At 38.6% G+C, this 26280-nt stretch overlaps 1 protein-coding gene across 1 annotated transcript; it reads left to right on the top strand.

Moving 5' to 3' along the window:
• The first annotated feature begins 2635 nt into the window (after positions 1 to 2635).
• fzd1 (frizzled class receptor 1) lies at positions 2636 to 5511 on the top strand. The gene has a single exon (XM_010885137.2). The coding sequence runs from the start codon at positions 2987 to 2989 to the stop codon at positions 4652 to 4654; it is 1668 nt and encodes a 555-aa protein (XP_010883439.1). The 5' UTR covers positions 2636 to 2986; the 3' UTR covers positions 4655 to 5511.
• The last annotated feature ends 20769 nt before the right edge of the window (positions 5512 to 26280 follow it).

Genomic DNA, 26280 nt, shown 5'->3' with positions numbered 1-26280 from the left:
TACCACAATTCCAGTATTGTCAGCATGCAGGTGTGGATACTACAAAGTGTACATTTAGGAGTCATAAAGTGACATATTTTTTCTAAAATTAGTTATCCCTGGCAATGGTCTGAGTAATGTATCATTTATTATAAACCAGGTTAAAATGGTCAATGCTAACTGGCTGAGAGCCATGTTACGTGTAAGAAATAAGGCACAAGAAGTGTAGTATATGACCAATATACCACAGCTGAGAGCTTTTCTTAGACATGATGCCTTGTGGAGTACTGGCCATATATAACCCAGTTTCCCAAAAAGTTGGGACTCTGCATAAAATGCAAATAAAAACAGAATGCAATGATATGCAAAACATTTATTCCTATATTTAATTGAAAATAGTACACAGACAAAATATCAAATGTTGAAAAACACATGCCCCTTTTTGAATTTTATGTCAGGAAAAAGTGATACAATGTCATACCAGTGGTTTACGGTCACATAACACGGCTATCAGAAAATAAGCATTCAAGATTCAAACCGTATACCATGTGTATAAAATGACATGCTCTAATTGCACTGTTTACCACTGTATCATTTGAATAATTGAGTGGTATTTGGCCAATATACCCCGGTTAAGGGCTGTTTCTAGGTACTCGGCATTGCATTGTACTTAAGAACAGCTATTTGTTGTGGTATTTTGATCATATACCACACCCCTTAATTCCCTATTGCTTAATCACCAGTCACAGATAGATGATTTGAGATGGCCTGATTAGAAAGTCCCCCACTTTCATTGTACAGTAGCACAGCAGTGATTTCTCTGGACACCTACCCAGGTCTTATGTATTCAAATTATACCGATCTGATCCATGGAGCTTCGGACCACTGTGACACTGGGGACTGTCAGTGCTATTTTGAAACAGAAAACTCACACCAGCATTCAGCCCTGAAAAAGCACCAGAGGCTATAAACAATATCCAAGTCTGCACACAAATGGCACCCCTTATGGTCTCTGGTCAAAGCAAGCACACTATTGGGGATAGGAAATAGACAGCTGTTTAAAATTCATAATTGATTATGTGTAATATGTTCCAAACTCCTGGTCCACAAACTGATATACTTTATAAAAACAATGGACCTCCAGGTTATTACTGTTGACAGACAGTCATTAATAAATACATGGAAAAACCAACAACACAATTACATAATTTATGCTACAGTAGGGCCTATGTGTGCTATTATGATTTAATTACACATAAGGATTTTAAAGTCATTATTCAATTTTAGTTCCATTTTGGTTGAACTGTTGCATGCAGTCAGTTAACAGCTTTTTACAAAACTTTAGTTCAAAAAGTGCATTTAAATTTCATAGCAAAGGTTTGAACTTTTTTTCTATTGTTGATTGCTCTGGAAAACTTTTTGCCAACAAGAATAAACTTGGCTGGACAACCAGTCCCAAAACAAGATTTTATGTAGGTCATTCTGTTTTCCTCTCTTGGTGGGGTGTAGCTTTAAAAATTAAATCTCACTACATTCTTCTGTCAGGATACATTACCCACTATTAATTGCTTCTCCATTACAATAACAGACATGCCTAATAACCAGTAAGAATATCTAGGTAACTTCTTCCACATTAGCGATCATCTGCACATTCTTACCCTGATCTGTTAAGACACATTATTTAGAATTCTTAACATAATGTACTTTGACATTCTCCTGTGTACAGATAATATACACCACAGGTGGATAATTATACATATGTTTTCATGCACATTCCTTGGGTGAACAATAAATTATTGATATACCATAACTGTATAGGAGATTAAAACAAGGAAATACATTATTAATCATGTTGCAATGATACATGTTTTTGGTATTAACAACATTACATTAGGGGTGGCTGCTCTACAAAGGGTCTCACCCCTCTCACTCTTTCTGTCCAATGCCTATTCTCCTCTATACAGTGCCTTTCTCTCTGACTGTTCCACCCAAGAGCATGGATATGGGAGCTGGATTTGAAAGCCCTCTGATCCCAATGGGTCTTAGTGACAAATCACTTTCATCTCTGTCCCTAAGGCTTTACCTGGCAGACAACATTGTGGTTTAAAGGGGAGGCCCATTGATATTAACCTGTATGTGTCTCTGTAAAATATTTAGTCTACATACATTGTGTATTTTAGAAGTACATGGTGTTATTTACTGTGTTTTACAGGTACACTTGGTTTCACTAATTAGCTTAGAACATCTGACTAGTAACCGAAAGGTTGCTACATTCAACCTTTCAGCTGGCAAGGGGAAAATCTGTTTCTCTCTCTTTGAGCAAGTAAATTACTCTGGATGACTTAAATTAAACCTTAAATATTATCAAGGAAGCCTTGACTGACAAAACTAGGCTTCTTGAGGTAGTTTAGTATAGTACTAGAAGCCTATTTAATTTTACACCAGGCCTAGATGTGGCTGTCAAAATTCTCATAGGGCTATGTATACGGGCATCATTAATGTTGAATATTGTTTAGGATACTGAAAAGATATTAAAACTCATCAATGAACAACCAAGAACCCCATGATGAAAAATGTTAGACGTTCCCTAAACCTTGCCATCTAGTCCATTTAGTCCCACCCTTTTTTTCCATATTAAGAAGACGAGAGAGACTGATCTCAGAGAAAGCACGGCGCCTGGAAAACAGGTTTCTGCTTCGCAGAGAGGGGCTTTCAGTCAGGCAACTAAAGTAGGCAGCAGAGAACCCGTGCTGAAGAACAGTCCAGGCCAGTGTTTTGAGTGTAGGAGATTTTTTATTTCAAATTCTTTCTGCGCTATTCATTGCTGGACTTTTAACATATTCACGCAACGACCGACGATAAGCAAAAACAACCTAAAGTTACGCAGTAAGGAAGTACGTTTACGAGGAAAGGAAAACCAAACAAAGAAAGGAAATTTGCGTACTGTTGAAGTACAGTTTTGTAAGCTGGAGAGCTGGCTAGTTTGGGAAGAAACACCAAATATAGTATGGCTGTGCGCAATGATTTCATAATGACTTATAAACCGTTTATATTTTTTCAGCTGTTTTTATTGATAAGTTTGGGATCTATTCGGGCATACGGACAGAATGGCGACCGGGGAATGTCTATTCCGGAGCACGGTTTTTGTCAGCCGATTTCTATTCCACTTTGTACGGACATCGCATACAACGAGACTATCATGCCAAATTTACTGGGACACACAAACCAGGAGGACGCAGGGCTCGAGGTACACCAGTTTTACCCGCTTGTAAAAGTTCAATGTTCTCCTGATTTAAAGTTTTTTCTTTGCTCTATGTATGCGCCTGTATGCACAGTACTTGAGCAGGCACTTCCCCCGTGTAGGTCATTGTGCGAGAGGGCGAGACAGGGCTGCGAGGCGCTCATGAACAAATTCGGTTTTCAGTGGCCGGACAGCCTCGCTTGTGAGTCTTTCCCTGTTCACGGTGCTGGTGAGCTGTGCGTCGGGCAGAATGTGTCTGATAAAAGCACACCAGTCAATCCCACCCCTGATGTAACGGACCCAACGCATGTCACTGGGATTGTAAAAGGACAGTTCAAGTGCCCGGCGTCTCTCAAAGTCCCCAGTTACATGAATTATCGCTTTCTTGGTGAGGATGACTGTGGTGCACCGTGCGAGCCAAATAAATCCAACGGTATGATGTACTTCAACGAGGAGGAGTTGAAGTTCGCCAGAATATGGATAGTAATATGGTCCGTGTTATGTTGTGCATCGACCTTATTCACCGTTCTAACCTATCTGGTGGACATGAAACGCTTCAGTTACCCTGAACGCCCTATTATTTTCTTATCCGGTTGTTACACCATGGTATCCATTGCCTACATAGTTGGATTTCTCCTTGAGGACAAAGTGGTCTGCAATGATAGGTTTGACAATGACATTAGGACTGTGGTGCAGGGTACTAAAAAAGAGGGCTGCACCATTCTCTTTATGATGTTGTATTTCTTCAGCATGGCCAGCTCTATCTGGTGGGTCATTCTGGCCCTTACCTGGTTCTTGGCAGCAGGTATGAAGTGGGGTCATGAAGCAATTGAGGCCAACTCTCAGTACTTCCACCTGGCAGCGTGGGCAGTGCCTGCTATTAAGACCATCACCATCCTAGCAGTGGGTCAGGTAGATGGGGATGTCCTGAGCGGCGTGTGCTTTGTGGGCATCAACAGTGTGGATGCTCTCAGAGGCTTCGTCCTGGCGCCTCTCTTTGTTTACCTCTTCATTGGCACCTCATTCCTCCTTGCTGGCTTTGTCTCCCTATTCCGGATCAGAACCATTATGAAGCATGATGGCTCAAAAACAGAAAAGCTGGAGAAGCTGATGGTGAGAATAGGGATCTTCAGCGTGCTCTACACTGTACCTGCCACAATTGTCATTGCCTGCTATTTCTATGAGCAGGCCTTCCGGGAGCAGTGGGAGAGGACGTGGATTAGTCAGACGTGTAAGACGTACGCTGTGCCCTGTCCGGCCTACCCGCACCACAATATGAGCCCAGACTTCACAGTATTCATGATCAAATACCTCATGACTCTGATTGTGGGGATAACATCAGGGTTCTGGATATGGTCTGGAAAGACACTCAACTCATGGAGGAGGTTTTACACAAGACTGGCTAACAGCAAACAGGGTGAGACTACAGTGTGAGTGGTCTGGGGTGGTTGAGGACTCTGTATGTACAGTAGCTTATGCTGGGCGTCCCCCAAACACACAAAAAAACTGTTTGTTCACAGACTGATTGAATGATAATCATTTTTTTGGACTTAATTGCCATGCAGAGACACTATTAGATATTATGTTTTTACTGTATATAAAAGATTCTGTGAGATTTTTGTAAGTATATATTTGTATTTAAAGATCAAAATTGTCTTTCGTTGTAAGTCTCAATTATAACAAACACTTCTTTTACACACTCTGGACATAATGGAATTGTAACTTCCTAATTATGATAAAGAGCCTACTCACTAAGCAGTAAGCATTATAGTTATGGTTGTCTTATGACCTGAGTTGGCTTAGCCCCTGCTGGGAGAAGCTAGTTGCTGTCTTTGATCAGTGGACTGGCTGACTCTGAACATTGCTTCTATTCTAGGAAGCAGAGTCCCGTGAAACACAAGTGCTTCCTCGTGGGTCCTTATTCCCTATTAATCGGCTATTCTTTCTGCCCGACTTTTCTCTTCTGTTCCACATATTTCTAAATGCCTGGGATTTCATGGTTTTCAAAATAATAATCAGCAATTTTACTACAAGAGAGGCAGTATAGGTATGTGATTATATGCACTGTGTAGACTACATGACATGAATCATCTTAATACAAATGAATGAGGAAATGTCGACCCTGAATAAAGCACAAATAATTGCACCAAAGTTTAAAGGTGTCTCTTGATAATTAAAACAAAATATGTAAATAGAATGACGGTTAAACATTGTGCAGGATCAAAAACATGTTTCAGGATAAAAAATGTATTTTTTTTTACTTCAGATAAACTGCACATTACCAGAAGAGACTTGCATTGTCTGTGCCTTTATTTACATTTTCCAGTGTTTTGAGGGGAATTACTAAGCTGGTCCGAGATACTGTATGTTTGTGCTGTCATGCTATGACCACTGGATGACCATGGTGTTGGTATAACTTCACAAAAAATGCTATGTCCAGGCTCTGTGAATACAGAATGCCTGGCAGAGACAGCTCAGACTCAGGGATGGGGCTAATTTACTCATCAGTGGCACCCACTAATATATCCTCATAGACAGGCAGCTGAAATGTCAGTCTGTCTCCCCTGAGGAACAAATGCCAACATTGAGAATTTAATCAGATAAGAATAAGAACATTTTATTTCTTCATGTATATTACTTAATTGGAATCAAAAATTGATTATTCTCTATAAGGTATAATGTGATTGTCAGGCAATCACATTGTGTTATTTTTTACAATTGTTTTTAGTGACAGCTTTGGGACATTTGAATCTCCTGGTGAAGTGTGTATGCCTGTGTGTGTGTTGGTGTCATGCAGGATGAGCAGACAGTGTCCATATCTCAAATGTCATCTGTTATGTTCTTGACAAATGAATGAAAGTTATTTAATCCTAAATGCATTGAAGTCTCTTTTTAACAATGTGTTTGTGACTTGGCAATATGTTAGGTTTAATTCTGGTTTTCTGCATTTGTTAAGAAAACAATGCAAGTCAAGGAATGAGAGTCAGCGTCAAGGAATGAAAAACCTCACCTTTGCACAAACCTGCTGATTCATAATTTTTGTGTATTTTTTCATTATTTATGTATTTTAAGTAAAACATTGTCAAACATCGGTTTTGTAACATATTTAATGTTTGTTCTCAAGATTCAATAGTCCTTGTGATGTCTACAGACAACTGCTGCGCCCATTGTCTGTGATGTTAAACGTCAGGTTTCATGGTCATTTTCCTGGTATCGTTGTGGTTAGGGGTACGTTTAGGTAGTGCCATTATTGTACTTGAAAAGGGCTCAACTTCCTTGTATTGCTCTCTCAACACAATATTTAACACTGGTCTTTCAGTCCTAAAAGTTACTGACACCTGGCCTAATGAAAAATGTAGTTTAGGGGTTCTCACAAGTAAAACTTCATACAAAATCTAATCTATTGTTAATTAATCTTCCGACTATTAAAAGGGTGATTGTAATTTACTCTTATGTCATATATTCACAATATACGTTTGTGAATTTAAAATATTGCACATTGATAGTAATATAAATTACTATCAAAAAGAGAAAAATCACTGAGCAAATGTATATTAATATAAACTGGGGGGGGAAAAAATTACTATGAAAAGGAAAAAAATCACAGAGTAGATGTCCAATGTAACATGGTTTGATGTGAAGGCATCTGCAGATAATGTCAGTGACTCATAAACAGGGATCATTTGGGTATATATACAGTGGGGAGAAAAAGTATTTGATACACTGCCGATTTTGCAAGTTTTCCCACTTACAAAGCATGTAGAGGTCTGTAATTTTAATCATAGGTACACTTCAACTGTGAGTGACGGAATCTAAAACAAAAATCCAGAAAATCACATTTGCATTTTATTGCTTGACATAAGTATTTGATACATCAGAAAAGCAGAACTTAATATTTGATACAGAAACTTTTGTTTGCAATTACAGAGATCATACGTTTCCTGTAGTTCTTGACCAGGTTTGCACACACTGCAGCAGGGATTTTGGCCCACTCCTCCATACAGACCTTCTCCAGATCCTTCAGGTTTCGGGGCTGTCGCTGGGCAATACAGACTTTCAGGTCCCTCCAAAAATGTTCACTCCAAAAATGGCCACTCTCCAGTTCTGAAGGCGAAAGGGGATCAAACACAGTATTAGTATGGTGTTCCTAATAATCCTTTAGGTGATATATATATATATATATGTGTGTGTACACTAACCACGGTTCAAAAGTTTAGAAACTGCTGACTTCAAATGGATTATTTACAGTGGCCCATTATCTACAACCATCACTCCTGTGTTCCAATGGCATGTTGTGTTTGCTAATCCAAGTTTATAATTTTAAAAGTCTAATTGATCATTAAAGAATCATTTTACAATTGTGTTAGCACAGTGGTAAATTGTTGTGCTGATTAAAGAAGCAATTTAAGTGTCCTTCTTTAGAGTAGTTGAGTATCTGGGGCATCAGCAATTGTGGGTTTGACTACAGGCCAGAATTATGGATTCTGAAACATTTCTGTAGGCTATTCAATTTGAGAAATTGTCAAGAAACTGAAGATCTAATACAATGGTGTGTACTACTCCCTTCACAGAACCACGCAAACTGGCTCTAACCAGAATTGAAATAGGAGAGGCCCCGGTGCACAACTGAGCAAAAGGACAAATACATTAAAGTGTCTAGTTAGAGAAAAAGACACCTTCCAGGCCATCGACCGGCAGTTTCATTAAATAGTACCCACAAAACACCAGTCTCAACATCAACAGTGAAGAGGCGACTTCGGGATGCTGGCTCTCTAGGCAGAGTTGCAAAGAAAACACCATATCTCTGACTGGCCAATAGAAAGAAAAGATCATGATGGGCAAAAGAACATAGACAGTGGACAGAAGAAGTTTGCAATGCAGTGTTGTGGACAGACAATCTAAGTTTGAGGTGTTCGGATCACAAAGAAGTACATTTGTGAGACTCATGCCAAACGAAAAGATGCTGGAGGAGTGCTTGATGCCATCTGTCAAGGATGCTGGAGGCAATGTGATGGTCTGGGTGTGCTTTGATTGTAGTAATGTGGGAGATTTGTACAGGGTAAAAGAGATTTTGAAGGAAGGCAGGCTATCACTCCATTACGCATTTCCATGCCGTACCCTGTGGATGGTGCTTGATTGGAGCCATTTTCCTCCTAAATCAGGATGTTGACTCAAAGCACAGCTCCAAACTATGCAAGAACTTTTTAGGGAAGAAGCAGTAAGCAGGTATTCTGTCTATAATGGAGTGGCCAGCACAGTCACCAGATCTCAACCCTATTGAGCTGTTGTGGGAGTGGCTTGACCATACCCATCCTGTGGGAGCTGCTTCAGGAAGCATGAGGTGAAATCTCTTCAGATTACCTCAACAAATTGACAACTACAATGCCAAAGGTCTGCAAGGCTGTAATTGCTGCAAACGGAGGATCCTTTGACAAAAGCAAAGTTTGAAGGACCCTTATTTAAATTAAAAATAATTATTTCTAACCTTGTCAATGACTATATTTCCTATTCATTCAACTCCTTTCATATTTGTTTTCATGGAAAACAAGGACAGTTCTAAGTTACCCCAAACATTTGAATGGTAGTGTATGTCATCATTGTTAATACGCATTTTAGCCTTTTCAGTTTGGATAGCCTAAACTTAAAACCAAGCTGGTTTGGTTTCTTCCTTGAAAGGTTCAAGAAATAGTTTTTCTGGTTTGATGAATGCTAATTATGCACATTTATGCTAATTTATGTAATAGTCGATATGCATTTAAGTTGGAATTGCCTAAATGTGAAACAAAGTTGGTTTGGTCTCTAGCTTTAAATAGTTGAAGAGATACTATTTTGGGTTCAATAACTAGTAATGATGCAAATGTTAATTCAATATTTTAAAAAGTATAAAATATATCAAGTAAAAGATATCTAAGATATAAACATTTTTAAGTTTGAATGGTCTCTAGTATAAAAACTGTAACCAACATTTTGTAAAAGGTTCATGTATTAAAGGCAGCTAATAACAAATTAGCCAAAATGCTTGTTTATACTTCCTGCTGTAGCCACTGCAAATGTCAGGCAGCTCAAAAATAGAAATAGTTATCTATTCGTTTTCCATTAGTGATATGTCTGTGAGCCTTATAAAAGGCCTAATGCGTCATTTGCCCACTCCTAAACAGTTCCACCAATTATAAGTCAAACTGTGACAGATTCATTCTATTATCATTCCAAACATTCCAAATGTAGCTCTGATACAGTTTAATGGCAGATGCCTTCTGTCCATATCCTGAAGGACTATACCTAGCCTATACTAGATGGTTGCTTACAGACCACCAGTGAAACATTTCTGATTGGATGTTCATTTATCTTTGGAATTTACCCTTCTATTTCTAAACCAAACTGAAGAAATTGAATCAGGTAAGTTATATTAAAGGGATACTTTGTCCAAAAATCTTATTTTTCAAAAAATTCACTTACGAAATGTTATTCAGGAATGCACATAGTCATTTTTTACAACCATCCATTATTTAGCCTCTGTGCAGGCCAAATTAGCATTCTTAGCATCGTCCAAATTCATGAATGAAAACTGTTCTTCCCACTACAGCAAAGCTGCATTGCAAGCAGTAAACTTCTACAAAACACTCCAAATTACGACTAGTGTTGTTTAACTCAAAAAACATGACAATGTTGTATTCCTCGAAAAAAGTTTTTAAGTTTCACAATATGATTAACTGTTTTCATTCATGAATTTGGACAATGCTAAGAAAGTTAATTACAGCCTAGGACAGAGCTGAATAAATGATGGTTGGAATAACTTTTGGCAATATTTATTTTTGACTATTCCTTCAAGTACAAGTAAAATACATTTGTAATGCATTTAAAGCAAGACTCAGAAAGGGTAATGTAATATTATTTTGTTTCAAATCATAATTTTACATATTGTCTCTCTCAGGTAAAAATAATATATTTGCCTATTCATTTTTTTACATACATTTTGTAATAAAAACAAAAACCTGAATGTTGTCAGAACATGTCATGCCTCTAGTACCAAACATTTATTTAAAGTAGCTTCTGAAGTATCATAACTTTGTGTTAGATAATGGGGGAAAGTTGGTCATTTTCCAATTCCTGAAAAGTGTCCATTATGAAGGTACGTGATTTACAACCGACACCAACAATTTTCAGTGAATTTGTCTTTACACTACTGGAAATCCTGGAGATATTTTACCTTTTTAAGCTTTCACGTAACAAGACAAGGTTTATTAGCTAGAATATGGTCAATAGGATTTTGCTGGTGTGGACACAGTTCAGGAAGATATCAAGTTGTTTGGAAATGTGTTTTAAAACTTTACATAAACATTGTCTCCTCCATCAAGGGGTCTCATGTGTGCCATAAGCAAATGTAGTAATGTGTATTAAAATGCCAGTGGTACATTGAAATTTAATTCTGATTAATGTATCATTTTAAAACACTGACACTTAAAATCAATTATTGTATATTGACATTGGTTTCATGTTGTGAAATATTTGTTAAAAAATTTAAATATTTTGCTTGCATAAGTATCAAGCCTCTGTGCTGTGGATGCTCCCAGTTTATACAGAAATTGGCCTAACAACATCTGCCTGGGAACCATTTACATCACTTCCCATTTTGTGGATAAAAACTCTACAGTTAAATTATCCTTGGTCAGGCTGTGAATCTGCAGGAAAATAAAGACCAACATGCAGTCTACAAAATGTTGACATTTTGTAATTGAAATGCATAAACTTGGAAAACGGTACAAAATAATATCCACGTTTGTCCCAGGGAACACAGTTTGATCACTAACCAGGAAGCTGTATCACACCACCCAGGTACTGAGAAGGCTGTCCCTCAAAACTCAGCCTTCAAAGAAGAACAACACTTGGGAGTGATGCCAACAATCACTTTGAAATAGTTTCAGAGTTCAGCGACTAGAAGTGGAGTAATGAGGCACCAATCAATCATGTCAAGAGCTCCTTAAAAAGAAGATAAAATTGACCTGTATTGGAGGGTGGCATAAAAGAAGCTGTTACTCAAAAAGCAAAATCTGAAGCATGAGTTTGACCCAGCTGCAATGTTGGATAATTTTTTTTTGGTTAGCTGAGACGAAGAAAGTGTTTTTGCCTAAACTTAAAGCTAAATGCATGCCGTAAACCTAACACTACCATACCTCAACATTTACCATGCCTAGAGGGAAGTATGGTGGTGGTAGCATTATGCTGTGGGGATGCTTTTCATTACCAGGGATTGAGCATCTTGTTTAAATTGTATGAAGAATTGATAAAGCAAAATACAGGGAAATACTGCAAGCAAACCTTTAATCATAGCTGGGCACATTTAATCAAAAGGCGAACTTGGTTAACCATTTATCTGTTAAATTGTTAAAAACGTAATCTGTTAAATTGTTAAAAACGGAAGTTAGCGATAAACATTAGCGTTCATTTTTATTATAAAAAATAATAATTGCTCAAAGAATACCTAAAAACTACATTTAACAAAGAGTGAAAATTAGCTGGCTTAGACTCTAGAAGTTTTTGGGTTAATGGACTTGAGGTAACGGAAGTTAAATGTAACGGAAGTTTATTTGTCTCGATAATGATTGTCAACTTAAATGTTAAATCGTTAACGATTTAAATGTTAACTATGTTAATTAACGATTAACGGATTATCAGTTTGGTGCCCAGCTCTGCCTTTAGTCCACAAAAAAAACAAGCTTGTGTGGAAAGGCATGTTTCAGACAAGCACAAGGCAAACAAGCACAAGGCAAACCAACAGTATCCCAGTCATAGTCCTTATTTAAATCACTTTGATATTCTGAGGCACTATTTCAAAATCGCTGCACGCAAGTGTTGTCCAACCAACCTGAACAACCTGGAGGAAGTCTGCCAAGAATCACTCCAACACCGTATCCAAATTGAATACATGTAATTGCAGTGAAAAGTGAGTACCAACTATTTGGTGGGTGGATTGATAACCTCATGCTCGTATGACCAGCAGCGTATCAGACTGAGTGAGTCCCTGACTGACTTAAATAGTCTGCCTTTTTAAATAATGAACTGAGGCTGTGATAGGAGTGGTCCTCACATCAGCTGACATAGCTGAGCTAATGCACCACTTCAGTTCCCTGGCTGAACTAGCTATGCTTATTTAATTACCAATGTACTGTTTGCAATTAAGGAAAAGTATGGAAATGTTCAAGGGTTTTCAAAACTTTTACCTGGCAAATTATGTTATTTCTATTATTATAATTTTATTAAATAATTAAATGAATTAATGATGATACACACAAGCACAGAGTCAGAGACACTCATTTTGTCACACCTGCTCTGCGGGTTGCGTCAGAGCCCCCTCCTCTTCAGTGCTCCACCTCGCCGGTGTACTAACCACCCCCATGACAACAAAGCGATACGCCTCAAGCACAACAGATACCAATTCACTTGATTACACACACTATTTCTATTGTCCTAGTTCTGTTGATTTCATGGATTTCTGTTTGTTTGTGTGAAAACCAACACCAGTATGGTGTAGCATTAAAACTACCAATCAAAATGTGATCTGCTTTTTGTGTTCTTCCTTTTTTCACCACATTTTGCTCAACTCCCTCGCACCATCACACATACACATACTCATCATGTCATCATGTTACCCACCAGCGCAACTGAGACTGTCTGAGGCAGTCATTGCTTCTCACTGCTGTTCAACATTGTGAATCAATGCTTTTTCACAACGTTGAAATAGTGAGTTCTTGTTTGAGTACTGATCAATCATAAGTTGTAATATGGTAGGATTGTTTCGTATTACTGAAGATCCACATTATATTAAAGATGTAAATCTTCACTGTACACTGTGTAATTTGTTGAGAACAAAATTACGTAACAAAAGGAAATGGAAACAAAATCACCAACTGTTTGGGAGCTAGATTCAAACTCACACCTGAAAATCTAAGAAAACTATTGAAAGCACAGGTGGTTCCAACCTGTGTGAATTTTATCACGGCAACTTATAATGTGACTCAGTAGTGTGTATGGCGGATGGTGTCCTGGGGGATCTCCTCCCAGACCTGGATCAGGGCATCAGTGAGCTCCTGGACAGTCTGTGGTGATACTTGGCGTTTTCGTATGCACCGATACATAATGTCCCAGAGGTTTACTCAATTGGATTCAGGTCTGGAGAACGTGAGGGCCAGTAGTGACAAAGGAACAAGCAAAACACAAATCTAGAATAGAATCAGTCAGGAAGGATAAGGAGAGAGCAATTGTCTGTGGCCACCACCTGCAAAACGATTCCCCTTTTGGGGTGTTGTCTTGCGGTTGCCTCCAGTGCAGTGGTCACTTTCATTTGCAGCAAAACAGGTGACATTGATTCACAATCACTTATGCTTCCTAACTAGACTGATTGATATGCCTGATGTTTAATTGACTTGGTGTTATAATGTGATGTTTACGTGTTCCCTTTTTTTTTGAGTAGTTTATTTAAAGCAGATAGGATGGTTAAAGTTGGAGGTATTGACATTTAAAAAACTTGCCTCTCAGTTTCTCTGTTCAAATTAATCTGTATTCCTGAATGGTTTGAATTTAATTAATTACATGATTTGTATAATTTGCATTAATGAAGCCTTCAACAGTATCTCTTGAACCGTTCGTGTTACAAAGACCAAATTAAAATCTTTATAGGTATATGTCTATTTTTTTTCTTTTACCCAATTTGTGTCCCCAATATAATAATATGCAATTTGTGATTAAGGCCTTCTTCATTGCAGCAACTTCCAGACACTGGACATATGTCCTCTGAAACACATCTGGTATCATCTCCACTGGAATCGTTACAGTCAGGATTGCATTCTCTGGTTTTCAAATTTTACTTTTGCTTGGCACCAGCCTAAAAACAATGAAACTGCAGTCAGTTTCGATATTCTTAGTACTGATGTAAATCCATGTGACTATAGTCATAGCTCTATTATGATCAAACTTGAGAACATGCTGTATGTTGATAGGCAGTTTTATTTGCAATCTGATTGAAAACCTGTTTTCTAGAGTATTTGAAAGAGAGATAAAGTATAGGGGAAGACTTATTTCCTGAGATAAGCACAAGATAACGGCCCTCCCCCCAGTTTGGGTTGGCCCATTGATTGACACATTGTTAAGAATTGCTCTTTTCTCCCAGAGTGTCCCAGAGGATCAGAGCTTTGCAGCAGAGCAATCTTTGATAACGCTGTCACAAAATATCATAAACCTTAATTATAATGGGTGCCAGGGAATTGACATCACATCCCTAAGGAAAAGGTTGCCATCACAGAACACTGTGCTCCTTCAATCTCTGTGCTGTCAATGTGGACTAATATAATCCTTAAATTTGCATTACAGAAATAAGGGCAGACCTAAATGTACACCAAACAAAAATGAATATGCAACATTAAAAGTGTTAGACCCATGTTTCAGGAGCTGAAATAAAAGGTCCAAGAAATGTTTAAATAGCAGAGGCAGCTTACTTCTCAAAAACTATGTGCACACATTTGTTTATATCCCTGTTAGTGAGCATTTCTCCTTTGCCAAGACTAACCATCCACTAGGCAGATGTAGCATATCAAAAGCATATTAAATACCATGATCATTACACAGGTGCACCGTGAAAATAAAAGGTCTCTAGTTATAAAAGAGTGAGCAATTGTAATGCTGACTGCTGAAATGTTGGCCACGGGCTAGCCTAGTGGAAAAGAGCAATGCTAACCCAGGAAACTTTACTGGTTCTAATTCCCGAGATGACTATGTTGTTCTGTTCCTGAACCACACAGTTAACTCTAATTGCTTCCAGATTGTTGCTGTAAATAAGAATGTATTCCTAGTATACTTACCTGGTAAAATAACAGCCTCACATATTCACATCAGTCCAGGTACTCCACATCTGGCTTTGTCATCTGCAGGATGATCTAAGATACCTGGACTGCTGATGAAACTGTGGGCAGACACCTGGACTGCTGATGAAACTGTGGGCAGACACCTGGACTGCTGATGAAACTGTGGGCAGACACCTTGACCTGACTAGTTTGGTACCACAACCAACTTCAGTGACCAAATTCTCACCTTCAGTGGCAGATTTAAACTGTACTGGACAAATGGCTGACAGCTTGTATGGCAATGTCTGTGTAAGTGGTTGCTGATGGTGGTAGTGTGTTTATGGCAGTGTTTTTCAGGCACCCCGACCTGCTTTAGATCTCTCCCTGCTCTATCACACCTCGTTCAAACGATCAGCTCATTATCAAGTCCTTGATGAGCTACATCAGGTATGTTTGGGCAGAGAGAGATATAAAACATGCAGGGTGGGGTGGCTCCAGCAGCAGGGTTGAAAACAAACCCAATTGAATTGTATCATGCCAGTGTCATGCCATTCATCTGCGGCCATCACTTCGTGTGTCAGCATGATTAGGCACAGCCCCATATCACAAGGATCAGTACACAATTAGTGGATGATGAAAATTTAACAGACTCTTTCTCCTGATTTCAGAAATGTATAGCATGTTGTCAATGGGTCCTGCAGGTAGTAGGTGCCTGAAACAATCTCGCTTAATTTGATCAGCTGTTCAATTAACTTCTGTGTTCAAATGTGTTAAAGGTTGAGATATCCGGTAAGGGACAAAAAGAAATTCAAAACCAAACTTCCTACCCTTTATGATATTTACCATTTGTCTGGAGGTGAAATCAGAAACATATTTGTCTTTTGACCTAATTCAAATTTGATTAGCTTAAATGTACACTGTATCTTCTTCGCTGGTTAATCTACACTACTCTTTCTGAAACTGCATAGCAAAGCAACTCACTAGTTGAAAAATCTAATGTTTGACAGATGAGTTGCAAGCATTGTGGATTGCACATTGGACTTAATGGACTTCTGTTGCATATGGCTTACACATTCTATTTGCACAAGAATTTAGTCTCAGTGCTTGAACACGACAATGGGCATTTTGCCTGAGACTGACAGTAAAGGTGAGGCAATTCCATCCGGCCCACGGTAGGTAATTAAATAGTTTTGAGGGGAAGTAAAACAACTCACCAGCCCATTCTTATACATCTGAATCTGAATTTAAATGATTTAAACATTATAATGGACCTACTGTATAAATGATTGCCCTTTTCTGGCATGCAAATTATTACAAAACAAATGCACCCCTCCATTTAATCACAAAATCCTGATGTGGCCCCAAGCCAACAAGTTTACCCTCTGCTGCATTAGTGTCAGATTTTGAGTTTTATATTTCTCCACAACCTAAATGTTGAGGCATTTAAATTAATTACAATTTCCATTAACATTTTCAGTATCAGTCAAAAGTCTTTCACCAGCTTCATGACACTTTTCCAACAGTCTTGATAATTATACTATAATAGTTTTTGCACGTTTTTATTTGTTTTATAACTACTGCCTACAATTTTTTGGAGTTGCTGTATTTTTTCTATTAGGTTAATTGATCAAAATAGTTGGAAGTTGCAGCCCTAAATTCCACCGATGTATGTTCCTTCTCAACGTAATAATGATTTACATATTAGTTGTATGAGAATGGTTAGGGTTAATGTAATTCCTTCGATGCTGGGTTGGTATTATGCTTAATAAACTCAAATTTGGCAAATTATGTAAATTAATACATTCATGGTAAATTAACATTTAACAGTACTATGCTGAGAGCCTAATCATATGAAACAATGTTGATTTGTTATCTCATCCTTGAACAGTTTAAGATATACTGTGTTATTCTTAATCAATACTTTTTTATTATTTTTACAGTATGCAAAAAAATATAATTAATAACACTCATACGGGACAAATGTTTAAGCCTTTTATGCTGAGATAGCCTAAACCAAGTTGTTTTGGTCTTTGTAGCTTAAGCGATTCGAAAGGGGCTGTAAAGGTTTAAGAATTGTAGCCTTTGCCTAACAAAGTGTGGCTGGTTCAGTATTTCCAGCTTGATGTTCAAGAGATGCATTAGGGTCAAATGTTGATAATTATGTAAATTAAGGTCATTTATATAGCAAACTAAGGAAAGCAGTTTTGACAAAAGAATTTGTGAGGCTGGGAAACTTTTTCTTAAGAATGACACTGTTTTTGAGATTTGCCTGACACTGATAAAGGTCCTAAACAGTTGGAGGAAAGAGGTATAGATGAAAAGAGGTTGTCAGTATATATGTACCATATGACAAGATCATATGACTAATCAGCTTTACACTATAGACTATGATCAGTTGCTTTATCCCCCCTGACCAAAACAATAGCCAGTCAAGAAGTCACTGACACACCAAATGTACAGTGCCAGTAAAACATTTGGATGCACCTAATCATTCAAGGGTATTTCTTAATTTTTACTGTTTTCCTCAATCTACAACCTAATTTCCAAAAGAGTTGGGATGCTGGGTAAAATGTACAGAAAAACAGAATGCAATGATGTTCAAATAATTTAAACCCTATGTTCGATAGACAACAGTACAAAGACAACATATCAAATGTTGAAACAGAGAAATGTTATTGTTTCTTATAAATTGAAGTTGATGCCAGCAACACATTTAAAAAAAAGCTGGGAAAGGGGAAACAAAAGACTGGAAAGCAGAAGGTGAGTCTTTCAGAAATTAAGATGGGGAGAGGTTGACCACTCTGTGAAAGACTGTGGAGGCAAATTGTGCAACAGTTAAAGAATAATGTTTCTCAATGTAAAAATGCAAAGAGTTTGGGGATCTTATAATCTAAGGTACATAATATCATTAAAATATTGAATCTTTTAATGATATTATGTACTTTAGATTATAAGAGGCCAAAAACCAATATTGCACACATAAGGCCAAAAACCAATATTGGATGGCCGTGATCTTCAGGCCCTCAGACAGCACTGCATTAAAAACAGACATGATTCTGTAGTGGAAATATCTGCATGGGCTCAGGAACACTTCTGAAAACCATTGTCTGTGAACACAGTACATCGCTGCATCCACAAATGCAAGTTAACACTCTACCATGCAAAGAGGAAACCATATATAAACATGATACAGACACACTGTCGCCTTCACTGGGCCCGAGCTCACTTAAGATGGACTGGGGCGAAGTGGAAAACTGTCCTGTGGTCTGACGAATCAAAATTTGAAATTCCTTTGGTGAATCATGGATGCCGCGTCCTCCGGCTTGTTATCAGCTCACAGTTCAAAAGCCATTATCTGTGATGGTATGTGGGTGCATTAGTGCACATGGCATGGGTGACTTGCACATCTGTGAAGGCACCATTATAAAATACAATATATACAGGTTTTGGAGGACATATGCTGCCATCCAGACAACGTCTTTCTAGGGAAGGCCTTACTTATTTCAGCAAGACTATGCCACACCACATTCTGCATGTATAACAACTGCATAGCTCTGTAGTAAGAGTCTGTGTGCTTAACAGGCCTGCCTGCAGTCCAGACCTGTCACCCACTGAAAACATTTGGCGCATTATGAAACAGAAAATACGACAAAGGAGACCCCAAACTGTTGAGCAGCTGAAATTCTATATCAAGCAAGAATGGTAAAACATTTCAAAACTACAGCAATTGGTCTCCTCAGTTCCCAAATGCTTACCGAAAAGAAGAGGTGATGCAGCACAATGGTAAACATGGCCCTGTCCCAACCTTTTTGAAACGTGTTGCTGGCATCAAATTCAAAAACAATATAACATTTCTCAGTTTCAACATGTGCAATGTTTTTGTCCTGGTTTCAAATAATTATAGGGATAAATGATTTGCACATAATTGCATTCTTTTTTTATTAGCATTTTACGCAGTGTCCCAACTTTTTTGGAAATGGTGTTGTAGAACAATAGTGAAGAAATAAAAACAAATTACACATACAGAATCATGTAGGAACCAAAAAAAAAGCCACCCTTTGCTTTCATGACAGCTTAGCACACTCATGGCATTCTATTTACAAGCTTTATGAGGTAGTCAGCTGGAATGCTTTTCCAACAGTCTTGAAGGAGTTCCCACATATGCTAAGCACCTGTTGGCTGCATTACCCTCACTCTGCGGTCTAACTCACCCCAAACCTGATTCATGCAGTCTCCTCTGAACTGTGACTGCTGAGATGTGTCTGTTACTTGACCTCTGAGAAGCTTTTATTTGGGTTTTAATCTGAGGTGCAGTTAGTTGCTGATTTCTGAGACTGGTAGCTGATGAACTTATCCTCTGCAGCAGGGGTAACTATGGGTTTTCATTTCCTGTGGTGGTGCTCATGAGAGGTTGTTTTATCATAGCACTTGATGGTTTTTGAGACTCCACTGGAAGAAACTTTCAAAGTTCTGGAAATGTTCCAAATGTTCCAGAACGAAATGATGGTCTGTTGTATCTGCATATTTCAGCTGTTCTTGCCATAATATACACCACTGCATTACAAACAAAATTATGGGCTTCAACACACCAAACCTACCTTGTCACAACACAATTGTTTGGCACAAAAGAAAATACAAGAAAATAAATTCCACAAATTAACACTTGACAAGGCACACCTGTTAATTACAATGCATTATGGGTGACTACATCATGAAGCTGGTTAAGAGGATGCAAAGAGTTTGCAAAGCTGTTATCAAGGCAAAGGGTGGCTACTTTAAAGAAATTTATTTTCTTTTTGTAACACATTGCAAAGGAAGTGAGCACTAGCTTTGTTAGAAGGTGTATCAATAATGTGTGTCAATAGCATGCATCCATACCTGTAACACATAGTGTATCAATTCACATGTGTTACAGGTACAAAATGTTTCCCATTACATTGAATGTTATAACACTGCAATACAAAAGCATCAGCTAACCATATAGACTATTGACTTGCAATGCAATCATCACAAACACTAACTCACTCACTCACTCAACAATTCTTGTCATCATATCCAGGGCCACCAGACAAAATGAATGTCCTAGTCCCTTTTTTGGTCGCGCCTCTGTAACTGTACTGGCTAATGTCCCTCTATTATCGTCTGTTTCTAGCAGTTGGAGAACTAAATCCTCTCAAGTTCGAACTTTAAATGCACTGCAAAACAACAATAAAGTTTGCTATTAAATATGCTCTTTCAGCTAGCCCACCACCATATGTTATAGAAATGTATGGATGTTGTTATAGGCAAGTTGAAATTCAACTTGGGCGACAGACCAGACCTCATGTAATATCAGTGATCAGTCTTTTTTTTCTTTACCAGAAGGCATGAAAATTAGATAAAGGTTTCTAGAAAACACTTTAGAGGACACTATGATCTGTCATTTGTAATGCAAATAAAACATAATTGAACAAAATAGTAAGGTGGCCTTTAATAAGGGGTCATATTTGCAAGCCACAGCACCAGAAGTTGCAGCCCTTTGCTCGTTACTGCCAAATACATTTTAATTTTATTTTAATTTGCAGAAAGGACACTTTTGTGTCAGTATAATAATAATAATAATGAACCAGAACAAACACAATAGGGTTTCACCAGTGCACTGCTGAAACCCTAATGATTGCTGCTTTAAGGGCTTATTGTAGGAAGATTGTGAACCAGCCATTGTGTTCCAGTATTAGTCTGATTGTTTGATCTCATCTAGAGACGATGAAAAAATTACTAATCTGAATGGTTTTTTTAACTCTATAATGTGCAATTTCATTAAAACCACTCGTCACTGTAACTCTGCACAGACACACACACAAACACACACACAATTACACACATAAAATATCAGTTGGCTTTCGAGAACTTGTGAGGGATTATCAACATCAAAGTCAATAGAAATGTCAGCCTGGCTATCTTTGGAAATGCCAACAACCGTTTGCATATCCTCACTACACAACCAATACAGCCCAGCCCATTTTTTATGCATGCATGCACACACACACACACATGCATGTGCACATCCTCACACATACAAATAAACACACACCACCATACCACCTGCCTCTAGCAGAGCAAGGTGATTACTGCTACTCTGGTGAGAGTGTGACTTTTGATCTTCTAACATATTGGAAAGCTAGGCCGTTTGCCAGCTGAGAAGCAGAAATAGATGACATCACACCTCAGCAGGGTTTCCTGCCCAGCCCACTACATCCAGGGGCTTCTCCCTATGGCATTATCAATTAGAGTAGGAGGATTATGTAAATCTCCTTCTCAGTATGCTGGATACTTTATTTAATCTTTGTTCTGTTAGTAGGTTTTCTCACTCAGGTACATGATACAAGAAGTACAACTAAAATGTTAACTTTCCCAGTTTAATTCTAGTGGACTATGTGTACAGCAAAGTCAACACAACATTTTGGAATCCCAATCGATTATGGCCCATGCCATATAGATTTTAGGTGATAAATGTCTGTTATGGGTTTTAAAGTTGACATTTTATAACATGTACTCCATAAACGGCTCATGGCTTACTGCACAAGCGAACAAGTTGCCTTTGGCGATGTTAGAAAAGTTAAAATGGAAAACCTGAAACTGACATTTATTGCAAAATGTTAATGGTGTCTACCTCAATCGAATGAGGCTCCCCAAGGTTGTGTTTTTGCTGCGACAGAACATTCATGGATAGAAGTTTGTGTGATAATGACTATCAAATCGCACCAGTTGGGGTAGAGCAATATAGCCAGATGACACTGCACTAGCGCTGAGATGGTTGCGTGACAGGCATTCATGAACTTCGTAGGTATTCGTGGAAATTTCCCTTTCCTTTTAAAAAGGTTGTTTTGGTCTCTGTTTAAGAGATACAGTTTTCAGGTAAAATGTAAATTACAAATAATTAATATAATTATTCTTGATACACATGTAATAGTTTTAAGTTGGGAAAAGTTATTTTGGTGTCTCTAGCATTGATGGTTCAAGAGATACTGTTAATGGGTAAATAAATGCTAATAATGCAAATAATGGTAATTAACCTAGCCATAGCCGATACATGGTTATTAGTTTGTAAGAGTTTGGGGTATTTTAAACATATGAAACAAAGTTGGTTTGATCTATCTAACTTGTTACTGAAGAAATGTTTTTTAATTAATGTATTCTAATTTTGCAAATTATGTTAATTAACATAGTCATACATGATATATGTCTGAAAAGTTGTAGTTGGGTTAGCCTAAACATGTAAAAAAAAAAGTTACTTTGAATATATTATAACAAATCAAAATTGACCTTCCTGTCATTCAATTTGTGTTAAACTTATAAAAATATTACAAAGGTAACATCAAAATTATCTCTCTCTTTCTGACTAAGAACTTGTAATGACTTGAAAATTTGTTTCCCTTATTTTACTAGGTCAGCTGGCTTCGAACGTATTCTTATTTACAGCAACAGCCTGGGAGGAAATAAGGTTAACTGCCTTTCTCTGGGAAAGAACAGCAAATATTTCAGCTTGTTGGCTCTTGCTTGCTTAGGTTTGGTGTAGCAACTTTTTGGTAAGATGTTCTAATCACTAGACTATCTGCCAATCTTTGTACACGTTGTGGAGTATATGGTCCATTTGCGCCGCGCCCCTCGTCAGACAAGGACCCACTGTACTATGAGATTCAGCACCTTGGAGAGCACGCACCAGGAGAGAGACGGAATGTTCCAGATCAAAGGGAAAGCATGAGGGTGAGGGCAAAGAAGGCCTGAAACAATCAATGGGCAGTTAGGAAGGCTAGCCCCGCCTTAATACACCTGCCAAGGTGTCTGCAAGTCCTTAAAAAGTATAAAATGAATGAATCTAAATGAAAGGCCTTGAACAGTAAGACATTTCCTCTTTTTGAAGGTCAGAAAAAGTATGTTCAGTGGGGAGAACAAGTAAAATCACATTGTATGATTTTTAAGTAATTAATTAGCATTTTATTGCATAGCATAAGTACAGAGAACGTATTTGATACACTACCGATTTTGCAGGTTTTCCTACTTACAAAGCATGTAGAGGTATGTAATATTTTATAGGTACACTTCAACTGTGAGAGACAGAGTCTAAAACAAAAATCCAGAAAATCACATTGTTTGATTTTTAAATAATTAATTTGCATTTGATCACCTACCAACCAGTAAGAATTCCGGCTCTCACAGACCTGTTAGTTTTTCTTTAAGAAGCCCTCCTGTTCTCCACTCATTATCTGTATTAACTGCACCTGTTTGAACTCGTTAACTGTATAAAAGACACCTGTCCACACACTCAATCAAACAGACTCCAACCTCTCCACAATGCCCAAGACCAGAGAGCTGTGTACGGACATCAGGGATAAAACTGTAGACCTGCACAAGGCTGGGATGGCCTACAGAACAATAGGCAAGCTCAAGATGACGGTCAATCTCCCTTGATCTGGGGCTCCATGCAAGATCTCACCTCGTGGGGCATCAATGATCATAAGGAAGGTGAGGGATCAGCCCAGAACTACACGGCAGGACCTGGTCAATGACCTGAAGAGAGCTGGGACCACAGTCTCAAAGAAAACCATTAGTAACACACTACGCTGTCATGGATTAAAATCCTGCAGCGCACGCAAGGTCTCCCTGCTCAAGCCAGTGCTTGTCCAGGCCCGTCTGATGTTTGCCAATGACCATCTGGATGATCCAGAGGAGGAATGGGAGAAGGTCATGTGGTCTGATGAGACAAAAATAGAGCTTTATGGTCTAAACTCCACTCGCCGTGTTTGGAGGAAGAAGAAGGATGAGTACAACCCCAAGAACACCATCCCAACCGTGAAGCATGGAGGTGGAAACATTCTTTGGGGATGCTTTTCTGCAAAGGGGACAGGACGACTGCACTGTATTGAGGGGAGGATGGATGGGGCCATGTATTGCGAGATCTTAGCCAACAACTAAGGACAACTAAGGAGTGGCTCCGTAAGAAGCATCTCAAGGTCCTGGAGTGGAATAGCCAGTCTCCAGACCTGAACCCAATAGAAAATCTTTGGAGGGAGCTGAAAGTCCATTCGAAACCTGAAGGATCTGGATAAGGTCTGTATGGAGGACTGGGCCAAAATCCCTGCTGCAGTGTGTGCAAACCTGGTCAAGAACTACAGGAAACGTATGATCTCTGTAATTGCAAACAAAGGTTTCTGCTTTTCTGATAATAAAATGCAAATTAATTACTTAAAAATCATACAATGTGATTTTCTGGATTTTCGTTTTAGATTCCGTCACTCACAGTTGAAGAGTACCTATGATAAAAATAACAGACTTCTACATGCTTTGTAAGTGGGAAAACCTGCAAAATCGGCAGTGTATCAAATACTTGTTCTCCCCACTGTATTAAGTCCTGTTAGCACTGTGAAGAGGTGATGCAAAAGATGTGCGTTTTTTATGTATTTTAGCTCTGGTCGCACGCAGAGAGGAACCACAGTTTCAGTCACAATGTTAGATGTCAGCAAGACACTCATGATGGTTGGCTGCTTTTCTCCCAACAACATAGTTCATGAGGTAGATAGCTAGCTAGTACCAAGCTAGGTAATTTAGCTTGCTACATAATAAACATTGTCTGTAAAACTTCCTGCAGGTACCATGGGTAAGTACAAATTCAATCAGAAGTTGTTTTAAATGTCAGCAAGTCTTTCAAATTGGCACTATGAGAATGAAATCTGTGGAATCCCATATGAAGTGTGAGAAAGACAAAAACTTTCTGAAAAGCCTCCAACAATTGCCCCCAGAATTTCTCTGTTCTGTTTGGTCATATCACAGACAACCGTCCTCTGGTCCCGCAGACCAGACAGTGAGTCAGCAGCCAGAAGGCTTTTATCATTTGCGCTTTGTTTGTACACATACTGTTGGTATTGTATCCTCCCACTTTTCTTATGTGTTTTGTGCTTTCACTCACTACAATGTGCTACTAAAGAAAGAAAATGTACTGCTCCAGTTTTGGCACTTATCTTGTTCTTGTTAAGACTGATTCATTATTTAAACCTCACAAAACCTTTGGCATGTTCGGTAACGGCCATACAGCATTGCGCACAATTATTTTTTGTTATTTAGGTTAAGGCAAAGGTTAGAGTAAGGGTTAGGAGTATTAAAAGGTGGATTTAAACCTTTGCAGGGTTGGATAGGTTACTTTGTAAATGTAATCCGTTACAGTTGCAAGTTACCTGTCCATATTTGTAATCAGTAACATCACTTTTTGATTGCACAGTAACATAATCTGATTACTTTGAATTACTTTTAGATTACTTTCATATTAGGAGGCATTGGAAAACAAATAGGAATATCCTATAACCAACTGAACACCTTTTGTGGGATCAATCAATGTTAGATTTTACAAAAAACTGAATTCACATTTTAACTTATGGGTTGTGTAGGTTACAGTGCAGTTGGAAATGGCTTTCTAAACCATTGCTTTTTACATCAATATGATTGGGCTACATCTCTACATTACATGCTAAAGGTCTGATAATCATTCCAATTAATCCAATAAACCTCGATCTTCCAGAATCTGACTTTTTATCTGAACCTGTTCTGTTATTTGGGTTTTATTCTTTTTTTTACTTGCTTCAAAACATTGTTGAAAAGTTTATGGTAATTACTTGAAAAGGGTATTGACATTATTGTATATAATAATTAAGATATCCATAGGCCATTATTATGGCACCCAGTGATGGATTTTCAAAACGCAAATGAAAGAAATGAACTGATTATAAACCTGAACTCTTAGCTTAAAGTAAATGTGGTCAGCAGCCAATGATAACCATCCATCCATCTTCTTCCGCTTATCCGGGGCCGGGTCGCGGGGGCAGCAGTCTAAGCAGGGATGCCCAGACTTCCCTCTCCCCAGACACTTCCTCTAGCTCTTCCGGGGGGACACAGAGGCGTTCCCAGGCCAGCCGGGAGACATAGTCCCTCCAGCGTGTCCTAGGTCTTCCCCGGGGTCTCCTCCCGGTGGGACGGGACCGGAACACCTTCCCAGGAAGGCGTTCCGGAGGCATCCGAAAAAGATGCCCAAGCCACCTCAGCTGACCCCTCTCGATGTGGAGGAGCAGTGGCTCTACTCTGAGCTCCTCCCGGGTGACCGAGCTTCTCACCCTATCTCTAAGGGATCGCCCAGCCACCCTGCGGAGAAAACTCATTTCGGCCGCCTGTATCCGGGATCTTGTCCTTTCGGTCATG

This window comes from Esox lucius, chromosome 20 (assembly GCF_011004845.1).
Source record: "Esox lucius isolate fEsoLuc1 chromosome 20, fEsoLuc1.pri, whole genome shotgun sequence".
NCBI lineage: Eukaryota > Metazoa > Chordata > Actinopteri > Esociformes > Esocidae > Esox > Esox lucius.
Note: the sequence above shows the minus strand (reverse complement) of the source record. Positions and strands in the feature narration are given on the sequence as shown.